The following is an 18,477-nucleotide window of genomic DNA, read 5'->3' as shown; positions in this document are numbered from 1 at the left end:
AATTTCAGTACAAGTGTGCTTTTTCATTTGAGTTTTCTTTGCAGATCTGCTAAGAACAGACTTGCAGTAGCAGTTCTCTGAGGGTCCCCCACCCCTTCAGTAATGATATTTGTGGAGTTCTTTGGAGAGCTGCTTAATAATGAAATAAAAGAACTTATCTGTCTTATACCCATAGGCAGACTCCCTGCTCTAAAGCTGATCATGAGGCTACTGACATCACTAGCCCACTGCATGCCGGGATGTCTCAGTGGAGCAGGAAGTCTGCAAATCTGGCTGCTCTTAAAGAATTGCCAGGTGGGTTGGAAAAACAAAAGTACACTTGAGCTGAAATGACCTCTGCAATTAGGCTTTTAAGCAATATATCTGAAAGTCTTAGTAGTGGAAGTTTTCATTCACATTTAATGACTTGATTGGGAGTCTTTGAAGTCCACTGTCTCCATCCCCCTAATTTCTTCATTAGGTTAGCAACCTTTTTGTGACTTATTGCCTTTTAGTTCTGGATTTTTTTTAATTTCATTTGTTCTTCTCTCATATAAATGTGCTTTGAGAACATTAGATTAGGATTTTGGAGGTCAGAAATGTTTATAAAGCAGTACCTTTGTCACTGAAGTGTAAGATGGAATATTTATAGATATACTTTGGTTTAAAATTGTAATGAAAGTTGAAGGCATCCGTCTTCAGTGAAACTAACCTCAAGAGCTGGTGCATGTGTCTTCTTGAAAACAGAACCAGGAAATCTCTGTGATACCGTATTTTATTAATGATAATTAGGTAACACAGCCTATTCGGTAAGTAAAGTAATAGTAATCACAAAATTATCAAAATAGGCTTTTATGAACAAAGGTATGAAGAACTGTAGAGAATGAGAATAATCTCAGGCATCTTTAAAAATGTGTTTACTTTAGGTTAAATGCCACCAGTACTGGCCAGAGCCATCAGGAAGCTCATCGTATGGGAATTTCCAGATTACTTGCCATTCAGAAGAAGGAAATCCTGCTTATGTTTTCCGAGAAATGACACTGACTAATCTGGAGGTAAAATCATAATATATATTTTTAAGTACTTACCTGTGGAATCCTCACAGACTAGCTAAAACTTGCTTAGCGAGGCTTTCATTTCAGCTTCATGGTATATCCACATAGAACTGTTTATTTCTAGAACCCTGTAGAAAACAGCTTTTTATTGCCATGTACTTACCTAGTGTAAATTCTGCTCTTAGAATGATAACAAATCGTTCACTAGCAAAATGTCACAAAGATTCAATTTCCATAATCATATTAATTGGGTTTAAGTCATGTAAAAGATGTATAATTTGTCTTAGAAGTCTTTACTGCTGTCTTTCATGCCCTGGCCAAAGAAAAAGAGTAATTAAAGAAGTTGAGGAACTTGTTGTTCCCTGGATGTTTTCGAAACGTGAGCCACTAGAGGTATTTCATTATTACAACTGAAATTCTGTCTTTGTAGAGGCAAACAGTTCTTAAATCTTAGCAATTCCGTTAAGAGTATGTGCAAGTAGATGGAAAATAAATCCTGCTGAGGGAATTAATTGGGATTGATGGCTATATGTAAACAAAGACCTTCTTGAACATGCATTGTGTGATTCTTGGAGCATGTGTAGTTTTCAGAGTGTCCCCACCTAGTATTTCAATCTCAGAAATGTCTGGAAATGAATATCTGGCGGTTAGTTCATATACTCATTTCTCACTGCTTGGGTTACGAGATGAGATGCCAGTTTTACAGAATTGCCTTTAGTTAGGTTGCAGTTAAAAATCCTTCTGTGTCCTGTTGTGACAATCTGTAAATGATTCTGTGCCTAAAAGGTATTTAAAGTGTGGCAACTCCTGATCTTTGAAATCCTGCTCTTACACTGATTGTGTGTCCTGTCCCCTCCACTAAATAAAGGCAGATTATATCTGTGATACTAGAGCAAGGGGCCAGGAGAGAGTGGAAAACCAAGTCATTCTGCATCTTATGTATATACACTTGATAAAATTAAGAGGTGCAGATAAAGCCAAGACAATGCTGCTGTTCACACAGCGTCTGAAGGAAAGCTTTTATGCCTGGAAGTCCAGCCTCTTCTTACCCCAGTTCTGTGATCTGATCTACTAAGATTGTACCTCTTTCTGTTAAATTTATTTTGCTAAAAATTTGACCACCTTCTTGTACATCTAATGTTCAGGTAGATCATTGGTATCCTTGAATTGCTTTGCTATTACATGGCATATAGTATTTTTAACCTGTTGAAGTTGTAAACATTTGTGGATTGCCTTTTTTGTTTTTAAGGAAAAAAAAGTAATTAGGAAATCCAGGATGAGAAGTGATTAGCAGTAATAAAGTGCTGCTAGTTGCCTGAAGCCACCTCCATTACAGGTTCAAGTTGCTGTAAATGTACCATAGATCATTATTTTTTAATTATAATTATTTATTACTTTTTTTTTTCCTGAATTACCGTTGATAAATTTGTGTTTCTGATTAGAAAGAGGAAAGCCGCCAACTAACCCAAATCCAGTATATAGCATGGCCTGATCATGGGGTTCCTGATGATTCTAGCGATTTCCTAGATTTTGTGTGTCTTGTGCGAAAGAAGAGGGCTGGCAGAGAAGAGCCTGTTGTTGTTCATTGCAGGTATCCCTTTTTTTTTCCCAACTTCATTAAATCATCAAACTGCTCTTGTTTCTCATCAAATAGATTTTCTGTGATTTGTTGTAAATAAACATTTAATTGTATCTGCTTTGGGGATGGATGACAAGAAAGCTCAAGATTAAAATTAAACAGTGACCTAAAACTGTAATCATGTATCAGTAAGCAAAATTCTGAGTATGTATATGCATTTATCTGTGCAGGGATTTTCTTAGGTTTTGGGGTATTTCGTGGTTTGTTTACAGTTTAAATGCTTGTGCTAACAGTCTGTATAATGATTCAGGGAAATGGCAACACATATTTAGGGAACTTTTCCTGATGGTGACTATTCTACAAAACTCCAGAACAACTATATAAATAATCCATAGCAGAAAACATGGGGGGTATATGCAATGATCAAATAAAAGTCTCTCAAGTCGGCAGTCTTGGGCTGCATGATCATAGAATCATAGAATAGTTAGGGTTGGAAAGGACCTTAAGATCACCAAGTTCCAATCCCCATGCCATGGGCAGGGACACCTTGCTCTAAACCATATCACCCAAGGTTTTGTCCAACCTGGCCTTGAACACTGCCAGGGATGGAGTATTCACAACCTCCCTGGTAACCTATTCCAGTGCCTCACCACCCTAACAGGAAAGAATTTCCTCCTTATATCCAATCTAAACTTCCCCTGTTTAAGTTTTAACCCATTACCCCTTGTCCTACCACTACAGTCCCTAATGAAGAGTCCATCCCCAGCATCCCTATATGCCCCCTTCAGATATTGGAATGCTGCTATGAGGTCTCCATGAAGCCTTCTCTTCTCCAGGCTGAACAGCCCCAACTTTCTAAGCCGATCTTCATATGGGAGGTGCTCCAGTCCCCTGATCATTCTCGTGGCCCTCCTCTGGACTTGTTCCAACAGATCCATGTCCTTTTTATGTTGAGGACACCAGAACTGTACACAATACTCCAAGTGACGTCTCATAAGAGCAGAATAAAGGGGCAGGATCACCTCATTCGACCTGCCGGTCACGCTCCTTTTGATGCAGCCCAGGATACGGTTGGCTTTCTGGGCTGTGAGCGCATGCTGCCAGCTCATGTTCATTTTCTCATCTACCAGCACCCCTAAGTCCTTCTCCGCAGGGCTGCTCTGAATCTCTTCTCTGCCCAACCTGTAGCTGTGTCTGGGATTGCTCCAACCCAGGTGTAGGACCTTGCACTTGTCATGGTTAAACTTCATGAGGTTGGCATCAGCCCACCTCACAAGCGTGTGAAGGTCCCTGGGGATGACATTCCTTCCCTCCAGTGCCTCAACCAAACCACACAGCTTGGTGTCATCGGCAGACTTGCTGAGGGCGCACTCAATCCCACTGTCCATGGCAGCGACGAAGATGTTAAACAAGTCCGGTCCCAACACCGATCCGTGAGGGACACCACTCGTTACTGATCTCCAGCTGGACATTGAGCCATTGACCACAACTCTTTGTGTGCGGCCATCCAACCAGTTCTTTATCCACCGAGTGGTCCATTCATCAAATTGATGTCTCTCCAATTTAGAGACAAGAATGTCATGTGGGATATTTTGATGTCATACATAAAGATGACACATTTCTCATAATGATTTGCTTTTGTCATGAATTAGAATTGCTCTGTTTCTCAGATTTTTATATACACAAAATGTGGGGGGTTGTTTTTCTTGTGCAATAGTTTTTAATAGCATTTTACATTTGTATAGTAAAATTCAAAATGTTAATCCTTAAAATACCTAATTAGTAAACTATAATAATGAACAATACTGAATGACTACAAATTAACATGACATCATTATTATCATCCTCCAAAAGTTTCTAGTAATTGTAATATTCCTTATTCTGAAATAATAAGATAGGGTTCATTTCAAAAACATAAACATGGCTTTATCAAATCAGCCCAACATTCCAGTAATGGTCATTCCAGTAATTATGAAATGACAGAAAGTGTACAGTGTATGCTAGGTATTTCTGTGTTTTGTTATCATCTAGATAATAGTGTGGTTTATAATATGATCTGAATAAATATCTGTTTGGAAATTCTGCTTAAGTGGATGGCTGAGTTAAGGCGATCCCTCTTCAAAGGACTGACAATTCTGCACTGATTGGTTTTGCTCTGTTCAGGCAGGTGGAGGCTTCCAGTGACACAGACACAATCCCTTCCCTAACAGTATGGGAATCATAATGATCAGTCATGACAATCATTGAGAAGGAAGGTCTTTAAATATGAACTACACTCCAGACATTGTGTTTCATTTTCCATTTTGTTATTTTGTCCTCTTTTCTCAGTGCTGGGATTGGACGGACTGGAGTTCTTATCACTATGGAGACAGCTATGTGTCTTATTGAGTGCAATCAGCCTGTTTATCCATTAGATATTGTAAGAACCATGAGAGATCAAAGAGCCATGATGATCCAAACACCTGTAAGTATCATACTTGCTGTTGTGTTGCAGAAGAATAATTTCCTGTTATCTAGTCATATAATTAGATGTATTTTTAATATACTTGCTGTTGATTATACTGCAAAGAGATCACCTTTACCCAGTGCAGGTGTAGCCTTGACTCCAGGCAGGAGTAAATTGCTAAGGCTATTGGAAAGCAGCAATTCTTTAGATTTTCCACAAAAAAAACCTTGAGAAAAGCAGCAGCTGTTTCAGGGATACCTGGCAATTAATGTCAAGAAGCCAATTTTCAGTACTGTTAAAGTTACTCAGTGAAAACAGCAAGAGCCTAATTCCAGGTGTTAAGAATAGGAGCAGTATAAAATCTAAACATGGAAAGACATGCAAGGAAATTCTTCAGTGATACAATTCAGTGATTTTAATATTGCCTTTGCTATAATGAAAATAATAGTTAACTCTGCCCTGTAGTGACTCTGAGAAATAGTATGTTTTAAAAACTGTGTAATTCAATCTGATCAAGGTATGTCAGTAATGCTAAGTATGTTTAGTCTAAAAAAATATCTTGCTACCAATATTCTCTTGGTGTTCTCTTCACATTTGGTGCATCTTAAGATGCTAGAATTTTTCTTGGATCTGTAATGTTTGGAGCTTTTTGAGGTAATTGTGATGTTGCTTTAATGTATTATATTTCAAAATGACAAATGTTTTAGAACATATTTAGAAACTTTTTATTTGTATCAGTAATGTGTACCTAAGAATAGTTAGTGTTCACATTTTTAGAAAATACCTAACAAGGGTTAAAAGATTGAGCTGTGTTCTAAAAAAAAAGGCTTGGACTCATGGTTGTTCCAAGCTATCAAGGAATCCAGGAATCACTTCTTAATGCTAATCATTCCAGAGGTTTTAATATTTTTTAAGTCACTATTCAGTTGTAGAGTTTTGCTCGCAGTCTATATGGCATTTAAAAAGAAAGTGTTTAGACAGAGAAAAGGGACTAGGTCCAGTAGCAGCTTTCTCTCACAGTTACCTGAAGGTAATTGAAGATACCTGAAGGTAATGGGTTTGATGTCCCTGCTGCTGTTCCTCTATAATCAAATTTGAGTAAGCCTATTTTGTTCTTCATAGAGTATTCAAACTGACAAAAAGTGTATATGGGTCTCCATTTCTAGGTTTCTAAGTCATCTCATTCAGTGCTGCTGTCTAGTATTCATGTTGCACTAGAAAAGAAGTATTATTCAGTTAGCACAGGAAGGATGAAGAAGGTGGTCATATATGAAAAATAATAAAGGGTGGCTCTTGCTGTTTGCGATGACTATACAGGATGAATAGCATATCTCTCTAGCAAATATAGAAAGGAAGAAAATTCGATTAGTAAAGGTAGGAGTTTCAATGGTAAGGGTTTTAATGGCAGCTTTTCATACCATGTGCTATCTTCTGGTCTTATTTTTCTTGGAGAAACCAGAATTTTCAAGCTTCAGTGAAATGAAGGTGTTTACTGTATCAGTGAGAGAAGGCATAATAAAATACTTGAAGTGGTTGGGTTTTTAAGATTTCATAAACATTTATCTATTATAATTTCTCCCTTGGCACTCTCTTCCCAATTTGTATATCCTGAAAGATTCATTTAGTGTCCACAAGATGGCGCTGTCCATGGGTGTTTGCTGTGTGTACTATGAGAGTTCAGTCTTCTTCAAGAGCCTTTGGAGGCAAAATAAGTATTTTACTCAAATATGTATAATTTTAACTATTTTAATATACATGCAACAGTAAATAATTATTTTGTTGCTGAATCTGTCACTGTGCCCATTAAAGATCCAACATCACTAGTGACTGCACAAAGAGGAATATTTCCACAACACAGAAAAGGCAGATATGCTGGCTTTCTGGCCAGCATACATACCATTATGCAGTGTTCAGTGATAGTTGTGGTGCTTTAAAAAACAGTGGCTTTATTTTCATTATATTCTAAGTTCATTACGGTTGGGATTTTTAAACAATTGTTTGTTAATATATATATATATATATATTAGTGGCCTCTGTGTATGCACGTGTGAGACCTGAATACATTGCAGTTAGACATTATCTAACATAAAGAAATTGGAGTTCTGTTGTTTTTGTTTTTTTTTAAACATTAAAGTTTTCTTCATTATCAAATTCTGAGAGAGGTGCCAGTAACATGCCAGCACTAATCTAAGTATGAAAAAGTGCTTTGAAACTACAGCTTTTAAATCCAAGTGAATGAAAACCGCAGGTCAATGAAACTTCAGCAATGAAATGAAGAGCAGAAAATAAGTGAATAGGTGATGTTGTAATAGTAGTATTGGTTTTGTGGATATGATTTTTGGTATGTATTTCAAAGTGCTGTTCATCCCATTCTTCTGTTGAGAAACAAGATGTTCTCATATAACGTCCCTGGTTTGTGTTTCCTAAACTCACTTTGAAACTCAATTCTTGGACCATCAAGAGAAGGGGATGGGGAAATCTTAGAGGCCTTTTCTGCTTCCAAATGACATGGGTTAAGTACATTTCTTTTCAATTTACTGAATTTACTTTCCTTTTCAGAGTCAATACAGATTTGTATGTGAAGCTATTTTGAAGGTGTATGAAGAAGGATTTATTAAACCTTTGCAAACATCACTGCATAAGTAAAGAGCAAAAAAAAACCCATGATATCAATTGAGGAATCCTGTCCTCTATAATGAACTGGCAGCATTCTTTGTGCCATAATACTGCTTGCAGGAAATTATAGTGAAGTACAGCAAAGAATTGACAAAGGACTTTGAAAACTTCAGCACTGTTGCACTTTATGTTGAAACAAAATCAGTCTCTGAAACTCTTCTAACTTTCATCTGTTTGAAGACTTTATTTTCGTGCTTTGCTCCGAACAAACCATAAACTGAAAGAACTAATTGTGTTCAGGGTAATCTACGATATTTCGTTGTAGTGCCATATACTGCGCTTCTGATTGAATTGCTACAAACAAGGCTTGGAATTATTTCACTCTGTTTTACACCCATGTCTCTTAAAATGAAAAAGAAACGAAAAAACACACTAAGCCATGGTCTTTTTCCAGTGCTAGGTTTATTTACTATGTACAGACTCTCACTGTTTTGTTTTTTACAACATTAGCAATATTGCTGTTACTAGATAGATACACACTGCCTACTGATGCAGCACACTTTGTCCTACACCCTTACTATAGACCAGCTGGTTGATAGAGGAGAGCTGGCATCTGTGTTAACCCAGCGGTAGCTGCATAATGCCCACTTACCAGCATCTTGTACAAAATAATAACAATAAAAATATAAAAAAATAAACAGCATTTCTTTGACACAGCTTGTGTGTCATACACTGGTGTATTCTGATTCGTGTGACTTAAGATTACGTGATGGGAACTAGTGCATGCATTATGTCTTAACCCCTTAAGTGCCTTGAGACTTACAGCGTACATCCAGTGAAAGGCACTCATGATTCTGTGGGGGTGGTATTGTCCTGTCATACTTATCTTAATGGGTTCACATTTTAAAAAAGGCCCTTGGTGCTTGGACTATGTTACCACAAGGGGTCGTGGAAATACCATTCCCTCTTTCTTTATACAAGTACCTGCGTGCTGCTTTCGGTAGTGAAAGCTCCTTTGCCAACTTAATTAATGAGCATTGTATGCTGCTGTGCTGTAATTATGTGAAAAATCTGACACATTCCTTCATTCCTTCCAACTAGTAACTTACTAGCAGCTTACAATGAAATGCTGGTAGGGTCATTAGGAGCTGATACTTCCATTTATCCTTTTATTGAGAATAGCTGTCTTACTCGATTAGAACATAACTTTTTAATAGCACTGATAATTAAATTGAACTTACAATCAGATGTGATTTAATTCCATTATCTGCTAACCAATTACTTGTTAAGTCCTCATAGTTGATTTCAAGCCATGTTCGTACAGGTCTGCCTTTTATTTTATTTTATTTTTTAATTGTTTGACTGGGGGGGAAGGGAGGAGAACACTATGAAGTTGTCCCAGAACCTTATTTTAATTCCATAATGACCCCAGTCGCCTTCTGTTATGCTTGTACAAAATTGTTCCAGTTGAATATGGGTTGCTTCTTATTTAAGTAGCTAGCAGATTTGTAAGAAGTTTCTGTGATACAGTATCTGAGCTCTTTCTAAAGATACATAAATGCCCCATTTTTAATATTTTTTCAGTATAGGAGAAACCAAGTCAGAAGCAAGGTATCCAGTGTAATATACTGTAAGAAAAAAATCAGTCACTTTGACTGCCCTGTGACAACATAACTGTGTGTCCTCTATTTAAAAGTTATAATTTATTGTATTGGTTTCCTGAAAATGTTTACCCAGTAAATTTTGTTATAAACTATATAGAGCATAGAATTAAAATGGAACGTTCTACATGAAATAATTTTTAACTATTGAAGAATTATATAATATACTGTGTTCTATGGACATTTGAAACAGATCACCTATGAACTATTAATGAAAGGGGATTCAGGCAAAGTGAAATCCTAGCTTAGGACTTCATAATAAACATGAACCACAATGCCAAATGGAAGATAAGAGTTTTAAATATTTTTAGAAAACAAAATAATATTAAATGGCCTTTGGCCCTGTTACTTGTATTTCTAGATTTGATTTTTAAATCAATATTATCCCTCCGTGAAAAATTAATCTTACAAGAATCTTCTGATAAACTGAAAAAAGTAATAAGGTAGCTTTAATCTTGGTTTTATTTTAAGCCATTTGCGACAAAAGAAAACTCCTCTTTAGAATTCTTCTTTAACTTCCATGTGACAAGATTATTAGCTGAGATGCTGGCTAGTTGGAAGGTTATTTTAAAACGAGCACTTAACATCTAAAAATTAAAGTAATTCATCCATTATATTGAAATAAATTTTCTTCATAGTCAAGTTCTAAATGAAAATAGCATTTGCCCATGTATTCTAAGGGAAATCAGACATGGGAGTTTATATCAACATTATATAGTGTTGGTATGTCACGTATTTAAATATTGCTATGTAAAGTTGCCAGAGCAGTTTTGTTTTCGAAAGACCCATTTATACCACAGTTAAGTGTGGAATATTTATTGGTTGTTTGTCATTACTGTTTTGATTACAAACACAGGCAAGAATAATAACTCTCTTCAAAATTTTTCTCTGGACTGGCTTAGCTGGATTTTTAGTGTATTAATTAGTTGCACTGGGGAAAAAATGGAACAAAGTAACTAGTCTTAGGTAATTTGCCATCAGCAACTCAGTGGCTTTTTGGCTTCTCCAAAATCAGGATAGTGGTAACCAAAATATTGATTGAGAAAGGGAATAGTGCTGAAGCCTTTCTGCACCATAAAACTTTTGTTCATATGTTTCTGCCTGTTGTGGTATAAATGGCCTTTAAAATATTTTTATATGGCCAAAAAAAAAGGCAAAACTGCTAAATATTTTACATTGGGTTATGAAGATCTGTATCATCCTTAAGAGTTTTTTAAAGAAGTTTTTTTGTATGTTTCATGCTGTACAAAACATGAATGTATCTTTCAGACTAATGACCTATAGACCTATATGTGATTGGTGTTATGACTGTTGGATTTTATGAATAATTATTTTCATACCATTTGATTAGGAAAAACGTTGGGTGGGTGTGGGAAAGAGTATGTTTGTAACACTTCCATGATGCAAATCCAGTTTAAGAAAAACAAAAAAATTCATTGTAAATAAGAGCAATATTATGACAATTTTGTGCCAATGTATAATGTTAAGACTTCTGTTTTCCTTTTAGGCTGGGATTGAAAACTACCACTACCATCTCTTGTTTAAAGTGTATTTCAAGGTTTTGGGTTGTTTTTTGGTTTTTGTTTGGGTTTTGTTTTGTTTTTTGTAGAAATACCTGGGGCTCTAATGGGGGCTTTAAGTGTTCTGGGGCCTTTTTTCTTTCTTTGCTAAATATGAAATAAGGTGCAGGTATTGTTTAATAAATCACCTACAGATTGTCAGCCAATCTACTGTGAGAAATACTGCTTTAGATACTCCAGGTAACTGAGAGCTGAAGAATTCATTTATCCTGAATTTAGAAGCATTTGGAGTTTTAAATAACTTGCAAGTCTTAAGCAGTTAAACACTGCTGTTATGCATTTTATTTTTATATATTCTTTCCCAGTTATGAAAAAGCCTGAAATTTTTTTTCTCACTACGCTTAATGCTAGCTGATGTGTCTTCCATGTTTCTCTGTTAAAACTTGAAAGCTTATGTCGCATATAGGTAAAGCAATAATACTTTTTCTAGAATATCTGATTACAGTCTGGCACACCATCAAGGCAGTTGGGAGATTAAGGAGCATGAGTTTGTTACAGAACCCGTGTAGCTGGCAACTTTCCATGGAGACCTTCCAGAAAACTTTGTGATGCCTTTGTGATGTGGAAGGGCCAAAATGCAGCAGACCTGCTGCAGTTGCACTGCCCAGGGCAACGGGAAGTAGGGAAGGTCTGGCATAGAGATGCTGGAGCTCCAGGTATGCAGTGGAGCTCAATTATGTGGTATTTTTATGCTTCTGCAGTGTGCGTGCAGGTGTGTGGGCGATGTTTGATGGCTCAGGGAATTGGCACAAGCATGAAAAACTCTACAGATCTACCAGTTTCCAAGTAAAAGCAGGTCTTCCAATATGTATGCTGTAGTTTTGACTATAGAGCCACTATGCAGGCAGTCTTCAAGACCCTCAACCCTAAGGATAAAAGGAGGGATTGGGTTATGGTCCAGATTAAAATTTTGCACATTTAGACTTCCATAAAGTACAGGAGTGGTGCCCTCTAATGTCAGTTGTAGTCTTTTTGTAGCTCACATTTCAGGTCCCAGGTTGGCTGGGTGCATTTGCTCATTTAAGTACCCACCTTTTGCGTTGAGACTGGAAAAGTTCTTTTCCATTGGTATTCAGTGCTGGGATCCAACATCAAAGTCTGGTAAAAACATACTCATTGCTTAGATGTAAATCTTGCATGAAATTACAGGTATTATAATTAATGGTGTTTGGGAAGCTGTTACAAGGGGAGAATGGTTTGTTTCAGTGTAACTGTTCTGTCCAGTCTCTCTTATCCCACTGCAGTTACCAGTTGAAATTGGTAATTTGTTTGGGGGTTTTTGTTTGTTTAACAGTCTACAGAGGAGGCCAGTTTGTTATCACTGGATTGTACCTGTGTGCTAGTTGCTACTGGTAATGTGCATCTTCTCGCTTTTCCACCTACAAGTTTTAACTGGTGTATGAGTTGTAAGCTCTGGCTGTTGGCTGAGGCACATTTTGCCTGTTGAGAGCTCGGTGAGAATCTGAGATAAATCACTTTAAAAACATGCTGAAAATTCCAGTTCAAAAGATTTTGACTTTTTTATTTCTTCAAATCTGTAGCCTCATTTTAAAACAAACAAACAATAAAACCAAACCACCACTGAAATATCTATCATTCTAGCCCGCTGTAGCATGAACTATGGTTTCACAGGCTGGCTGACAGTTTGTTGGTTGTGTTATTTCGTATTTAGCAAGCTTACATGTTTTAAAGGGTAATTTTTTTTGAAATGTTTTCATGTTTGAATAGTAGCACTTTATCTCATGCTTACTACTGACTGAACTATTGGACAAAATAAATTGCGTTTGGAGGGAAATGCTTAATGGGTTTCTGTACAGAGATGATTCGGGTTACACCCTAGTACAAATGTTTTCTGTTGTTCCAACCATTTTTGATTTGTTGCTCATGCATTTCTGAGGGACTCTCAGAAAATAGATATTAACATTTCTATCATGTCAATTTTCCTATCTTAAAAAAGAATATAAAGCTTGCATTTGGGGAAAAAATGGTGCAAATAAAAACTACAGGGTACTTGTAAATGTATCTCTGCTCTCTTTCAGCTAGCTGCAGATTAGCTGTGTTTACTGTAAAGGTTTCTGCTAAGCATTATTTCTAACATTAAATCACCTGGAAATCAGTATTTTTTTTTAACTTATTTGAATTTTGATAACTAAAGATAATGCACAGCAAAGTTTAAAGACGTTGTCATCCTTTTGCTCCTATGCAAGGGGACATGAGTGAAAGAGTTAAACAGTTTACATTAAGCTGTTGTTTTCTTTAACTAAAATATATCCACAAAGACTAGACTATAAATGATCCAATGCAATTATCTCAGTACATTGGGGCACCGCAGTATCAACCCACGATAATCTTGCAGGAAAATTAAGGTAGGAAAACAAAACTTTTACTTTATCCAATGTAGCTAGATTTGTTTTCCATTTGCTCTGGTTCATTTACCAGTGATTCCATTTTAACCCATCAATTTGGCAGAGCTGTTTGTGTAAGGTTTTTTTCTGTACCAGGTGCTATACTGTATGTAAATGCAAAGGGAAGAATATTATTTAGATCATATTAACAATCAGATGGTGGCAATATTTTTTGCTAGTTACTTCTGATAATTAATTTGCATTTCCAGGTGTGGCTTTCAGTTGCCAAATTTCATCTCATTTCATACTGCTGAATGATGGACTGCAAATGTGATCATCTCAGAGTTGAATAGGTCTTTCATTGTTTAGACTAACTCTTGTGTATCTTTATTAATGTTGGGGGGTGGAAGGTTCTTCCCGTAAGTAGACTTTTGCCTATAAATTTGTTTAAAAGCACATGAGGGGGAGGAAAAAAAACAAACTTAAATGCAACATCTTGGCTAAACAGCCAGGGTGGTTGATCAAAAATGACGGACACTTGAAATTGGTCAACACTGGACAATGTGAAAATAAATTCATCTTTTGTCACTGCAGCTACTGTATGCTTTAAACGGCCTTATGTTTGTCATCATTTTGATAAAATGAAATATCTTGCCATTAAAATGATACACTAACTTCTACCGAAAACCAGCAGTTCCCAGGATAAATATGCTAATTAACTTTTAACAAGTCTTGTTTTAGTCTTAAGTAAAATTTCATTCTATTATGTGAAAAAATGCTGTTACGCATATTTTGTGGATATATTTAATTTCCGTTGACAGATAGTTGTCTAGGTACAGACTTGAAAAAATATATATAGTTTACTTGTGGATATTAATTGTTTAATTGCAAAATAAAGATGTGCTTTAGTAATTTAAAGTTTTATTTTTTTTTGCAATTTTCTTGCTATTGTTCACTTGGTTTTGCTATGCTACTATTATACACTTCTGGAGCCAGATAATGTTCACCTTGTGTTTTACTTTTTGGCATCGTATGACGTAAATAGGATGCTATAGTGCTATGGATTGAGCACTAGATAAGAATGCTAAATTCTTAGGAATGAAATTGCTTGGGTACAGAAGAAGCAGGACATATCAGCCAGAATTTTTTACCTGAAAATATATACTGCAGGTTTTGCTCTAATGGAAGAATAACTTTATCTCTTATACAGTGAGTGTTTTAGAGACTGTTTTTACAGAGATTATAGTCTGATCACAAAACTGAGGATGTGAGGAATACTGATATGAACAAAAATTCCAACTGGAAGCTTGTGATGAAATATTTGCTGCCAAAAAGCAAGGGGGTGTTCAAAGCAAAACTAGGAAAAGATGATGAAAGTTAAGACAAAAATCTCAGGAGGAATGAGAGTCAAAGTAAAGAGACCCCCCCATATTTTCATAATTTGACTTATTAATGCAGGGTTTAAAGTGAGAACAGGGTGTTTGGATTTGAAGCAGAAAAAGATATACTACTGGGAAAGCATTCGAGGAGAGAAACAGGTACTTGGTGGGAAGAGATTTGTTTAAACTGGAATAGAGTGGATAGAAGATGAGTCACGGCTACCACAGTTGCATGTGTGTATACTTGGACTGTATCTGAGTGGCAAATATTGAGGAAGGACTCTGATTACATGAAGAGTAGCAGAGGCTGGTGTGAAGTACGAAGAGCAAAAATGGCCAAAAAAATCTTCGTATCATTGAAGCTACAAAAAGGAAACTGGGAATAACAGAGTTCTTGATGGCAACAAGGGAGCTTGTGAGTGACAAGAGTGGAAAGAAACTCAATGTGAAGAAATAATTGAAGATGGGCAGAAAACGTAGGGACACATAATTCTCCAGAATGCTTTGTGTAGTAGGCAAATGTGTAGACTTAATGTCCAGGAGCTACTATTTTTCTGACAGATCTCCACTAAAAAGCATCCTTGTTATGCAAATGATCGGTTACTTGATGTGCACTGAGAATTCATCAGATATCTGAAAGCCTCCAAGATAAACTATTTTTCCCCTTTAATAAGATTCTGTATGTTTTGTGTGGAAACTTTATTATAAGCTCCCACATGTATTTCATGACAGACTACTAGGAGCAAGCCTAGTCCCTGCTCCCCTGATAAAACATACCTAAATTAGCCCATTTTGTGATTTATGTTCCTGGGTAAACAGCCAGGCAGAAACCTGAATTTTGCCTTTCCTATACGCTTGCCTTGCTCCGTCCGTTTGGGGCAAGAGAGTATTGCTCTGTTATCAACCCCGGTATGCTAAAACAACTGATGTTTAAGGTTAAAATCTACGTGTTGCTTTATCAGCAACTGCTGGGCAAGTCGGCAAGTGTTACCAAGATAAGTCAATGTATCGGACACTGAAGCTAATTTTGCCCTAGTAATATGTGCCTCATTATGCCAGTTCCTGTGCATAACCGTGAGTGGCCGGTTATCTCAGCCCGGGCTTCGCTGCTGAGTGCAGGAAACACCGCGCTACCAGTAGCGAAAGTGGTCCCAGTAGCAAGCCAAAGCCTCTGCTTTCCCAGGCTGCTACCACAGGCTGGATTCCCAGTTATCCTGCGATTTTGAGAGAGCCCGGAGCTCGTTGCCCAGCGCAGGGTCACTGCTAGCTGGCACTGTGCCTTGCGAGCAGAGTTTATGTTGCCTGACGTTTGTATTGCCTTTCCTGAGGTTTTCTATTTGGAGGTCTCAAATAGGAGCTGAAACACAAATATTTATGTACTAAAGAAAATACGGTGCAGTGCAGCCCTTTGTAATTGCTGCGGTACCGTCAGCGAGAGGGGCTTCTCCCTGAGGCGGGAGAAACAAACAGGAAAAGGATCAAAGTATACAGAGCAGTGAGACAGACTATACTCGTGTTTTCAAAGGACAGCAGTGCACAAACCGCACTTCGTCGCTATAGTCTTGTTCCAGTTCATAAACAGTGTAGCTTTGCCGCTGGTTCTGCCTTATTCGATCTATTGCTGCCATCATCCCGTCAGGCGCGTTTAACGAGACGATTTTCTTCAGCACGGGTTACGGGCGCGTTTCCCGAGGGCTCCTGTTGGGGACTTGCTGCAGTTTCCTGGCCGAGCTGCTGAGGGGAACTTCCTACCGTGCCTTAGCAAGAACGCCAGGAATTTCGCGGAATGGATCAAAGCCGCCCCGGTGCCCCACCAGGAAGGGCCGGTCTCGGGGGGCATTCCCGCTCCTCCCGCCTCGTCGCTGGGCGGGGTTCGGACCCTCTCCCCTCTCCCCTCCCGTCCCCTCCCGAGCAGCACGTTGACCACGCCGCGTCCGCAGCGGCCCTCCGCTGGGCGATACCACCTGGCTCGGGGCGGGGGAGCCCCTTCTCCACCGCGATCCGCCCCTTTAAAGGGGCGATCGCCGTCCCGGCGGCCTGAAGAAGTGCGCGCTCTACCTCCCGTCTGCCTTTTTTCCTCCCAGCCGGCCTTCTCCTTGGTCTACACTCATACGCCAAGCGGGAGCGAGCAGCAGCGGAAGCCGCCAGGTGAGTAAGTGTGGACGGGAGGAAATAGGCGTCGAGTCGTTGCCTGTTTAAGGGCCTCCCACCTCGCTCCGCCATGTTCGGAGGCCCGCCCCCTCCCGGGGGCTCCCCTCCACCCCTGCCCACCCTTAGGGCCTCGAGGAGCCGCCGCGGGGACGCGCTCCAGCCGCTGCCCGCTGCGCCGCTCTTGCCGCCCGGGCCGCGGGACCTCCCGCTGCCACAGGTGAGCGCCGCGAAGTGCCCGCTGTCTCCGCCACCACGGAGGGGCGGTGGAGCCGCGCCGGTGCCCGAGCGGCCAGGGCCGGAAGGGGGGCCGGGACCCCTGAGGCGAGGCCTCCGGGCAGGTGGGCTGAGGCCGAGGGAGGGGGATCTGCGGCGTGGCAGCCGTTTCGTGCTGGTCGGATAGGGCGGGTGTTCGCCACGGTGTGCTCTCGAGCCGGGCTGCGATGCGGAGAGACCGGCCGGTTGTTGGGACTCGGGGCTGACTCACCGCTGCGCCCTGGTGTTTGCCGCGGCGGGAGGCCGTCTTCCTCGCTCCGGGTGGGGAGCAGCGACACGGGGTAGCCGTGCCCGAACAGCTCTCGCTTGTCCGTGCAAAGCCTCCCTCTGAGGAGCCCGGCGCCAGCTCCCCTGCACGGCCTGAAAGCCAGGTGCTGGGGCGGGAAGAAGGTTCACCTGTAGCTTTCTTTATGGTGAGAGGGATGGAGTTTGTCAGCCAAGAAAACAGCTGGGATCCTTAGGTGCTTTCCAGCCTTGAGTGAACATCACAGCCTCGTTGAGAAGTGTGGCAGTATTGGTATTAATGAAACATTGCAGTCAGTTATATGAGATCTACACAGTCGCTGTTTTTTCCCTAGTGCACTTACAGGTTGTCCTAAAAATCGTCCCACCTATCATCAATAGTTTGAGCTAAGTTTTGTTCAAGGTAGCCAAAGTCTGTGTATGTCTAAAGAAGCGAAACTTCTGTTTGGATCTCTAACTGTTTTTTTTGCCAAAGTTTGGCATTTTAAAAGAGCTTTCAATGTAGGGTATTATTTTCTTCTTCTCTGTGAAAAAGTAACATGTTGTTCTTCCTCTGTGGATTTCATAGCAAAGATGCTGAGCTTTTTCCGCCGAACCCTGGGACGGCGGTCTATGCGCAAGCATGCGGAGAAGGAACGGCTAAGAGAGGCCCAGAGAGCTGCAACCCATATACCTGCAGCTGGGGATGCAAAATCCATCATTACTTGCCGAGTAGCACTGCTGGATGGGACGGATGTCAGCGTGGACTTACCGGTACGAGCAATGCAAGTCTGTGTTTAAATACTTTTGGCTTGTGTCAATCTGATTGTGCCCTTTGCTGTTTACTAGTTGGTTAAAGTCACATCTGTTTGTCATAGCAACTGACCCTGTGACTTGATGTCCACTAAGTTACTGGTTGTAAAAAGGGTTGGAAAGAATAGTTAACTTTTTTTATTCACTGAAACTGGAGAGTGTTTTGTTAGATGTCACTGTGCCTTACACCTTGAATGCTTTCTAATGTTTTAATGTAATTGTTGTGTCAAAGCTTAACTTGGAGAAGGGGTAAGGTTTCAGATGAATTAGATTTTCTTTTCAGTAAGCTATGTATGTATCTTGAGAAGAAAGATAAATCTTTAGGTGTAACTTTGTTGAAGAAGAGGGATGAGCAGAAATACTAGCAGCAACTCTCTG

The 18,477-nt window shown here is 39.4% G+C and overlaps 2 protein-coding genes across 9 annotated transcripts in view; both read left to right on the top strand.

The window, feature by feature from the left end:
* Positions 1 to 14,185, top strand: part of PTPN4 (protein tyrosine phosphatase non-receptor type 4) — a 205,303-nt gene extending 191,118 nt beyond the window's left edge. For 4 of the 5 annotated variants that reach the window (XM_061370121.1, XM_061370122.1, XM_061370120.1 and 1 more), the window contains 4 exons: positions 906 to 1,034; positions 2,477 to 2,625; positions 4,942 to 5,077; positions 7,619 to 14,185. In XM_061370121.1, the coding sequence (XP_061226105.1) occupies positions 906 to 1,034; positions 2,477 to 2,625; positions 4,942 to 5,077; positions 7,619 to 7,705 (501 nt within the window). In that variant the 3' untranslated portion in view covers positions 7,706 to 14,185. Of the gene's footprint in view, positions 1 to 175; positions 295 to 905; positions 1,035 to 2,476; positions 2,626 to 4,941; positions 5,078 to 7,618 lie in introns of those variants that run through there. The other variant, XR_009727970.1, reaches the window with a different exon arrangement.
* A 2,597-nt stretch (positions 14,186 to 16,782) lies between these two features.
* Positions 16,783 to 18,477, top strand: part of EPB41L5 (erythrocyte membrane protein band 4.1 like 5) — a 57,223-nt gene continuing 55,528 nt past the window's right edge. The window contains exons 1-2 of one of the 4 annotated variants that reach the window (XM_061370116.1): positions 16,783 to 17,008; positions 17,876 to 18,060. In XM_061370116.1, coding sequence (XP_061226100.1) covers positions 17,881 to 18,060 — 180 coding nt within the window. In that variant the 5' untranslated portion in view covers positions 16,783 to 17,008; positions 17,876 to 17,880. Of the gene's footprint in view, positions 17,009 to 17,084; positions 17,130 to 17,875; positions 18,061 to 18,477 lie in introns of those variants that run through there. The other 3 variants (XM_061370117.1, XM_061370115.1, XM_061370118.1) reach the window with 3 other exon arrangements.

This window comes from Neopsephotus bourkii, unplaced genomic scaffold (assembly GCF_033783945.1).
Source record: "Neopsephotus bourkii isolate Nb327-2 ecotype Australia unplaced genomic scaffold, CSIRO-AGI_Nbou_v1 NB_1526, whole genome shotgun sequence".
NCBI lineage: Eukaryota > Metazoa > Chordata > Aves > Psittaciformes > Psittacidae > Neopsephotus > Neopsephotus bourkii.
Note: the sequence above shows the minus strand (reverse complement) of the source record. Positions and strands in the feature narration are given on the sequence as shown.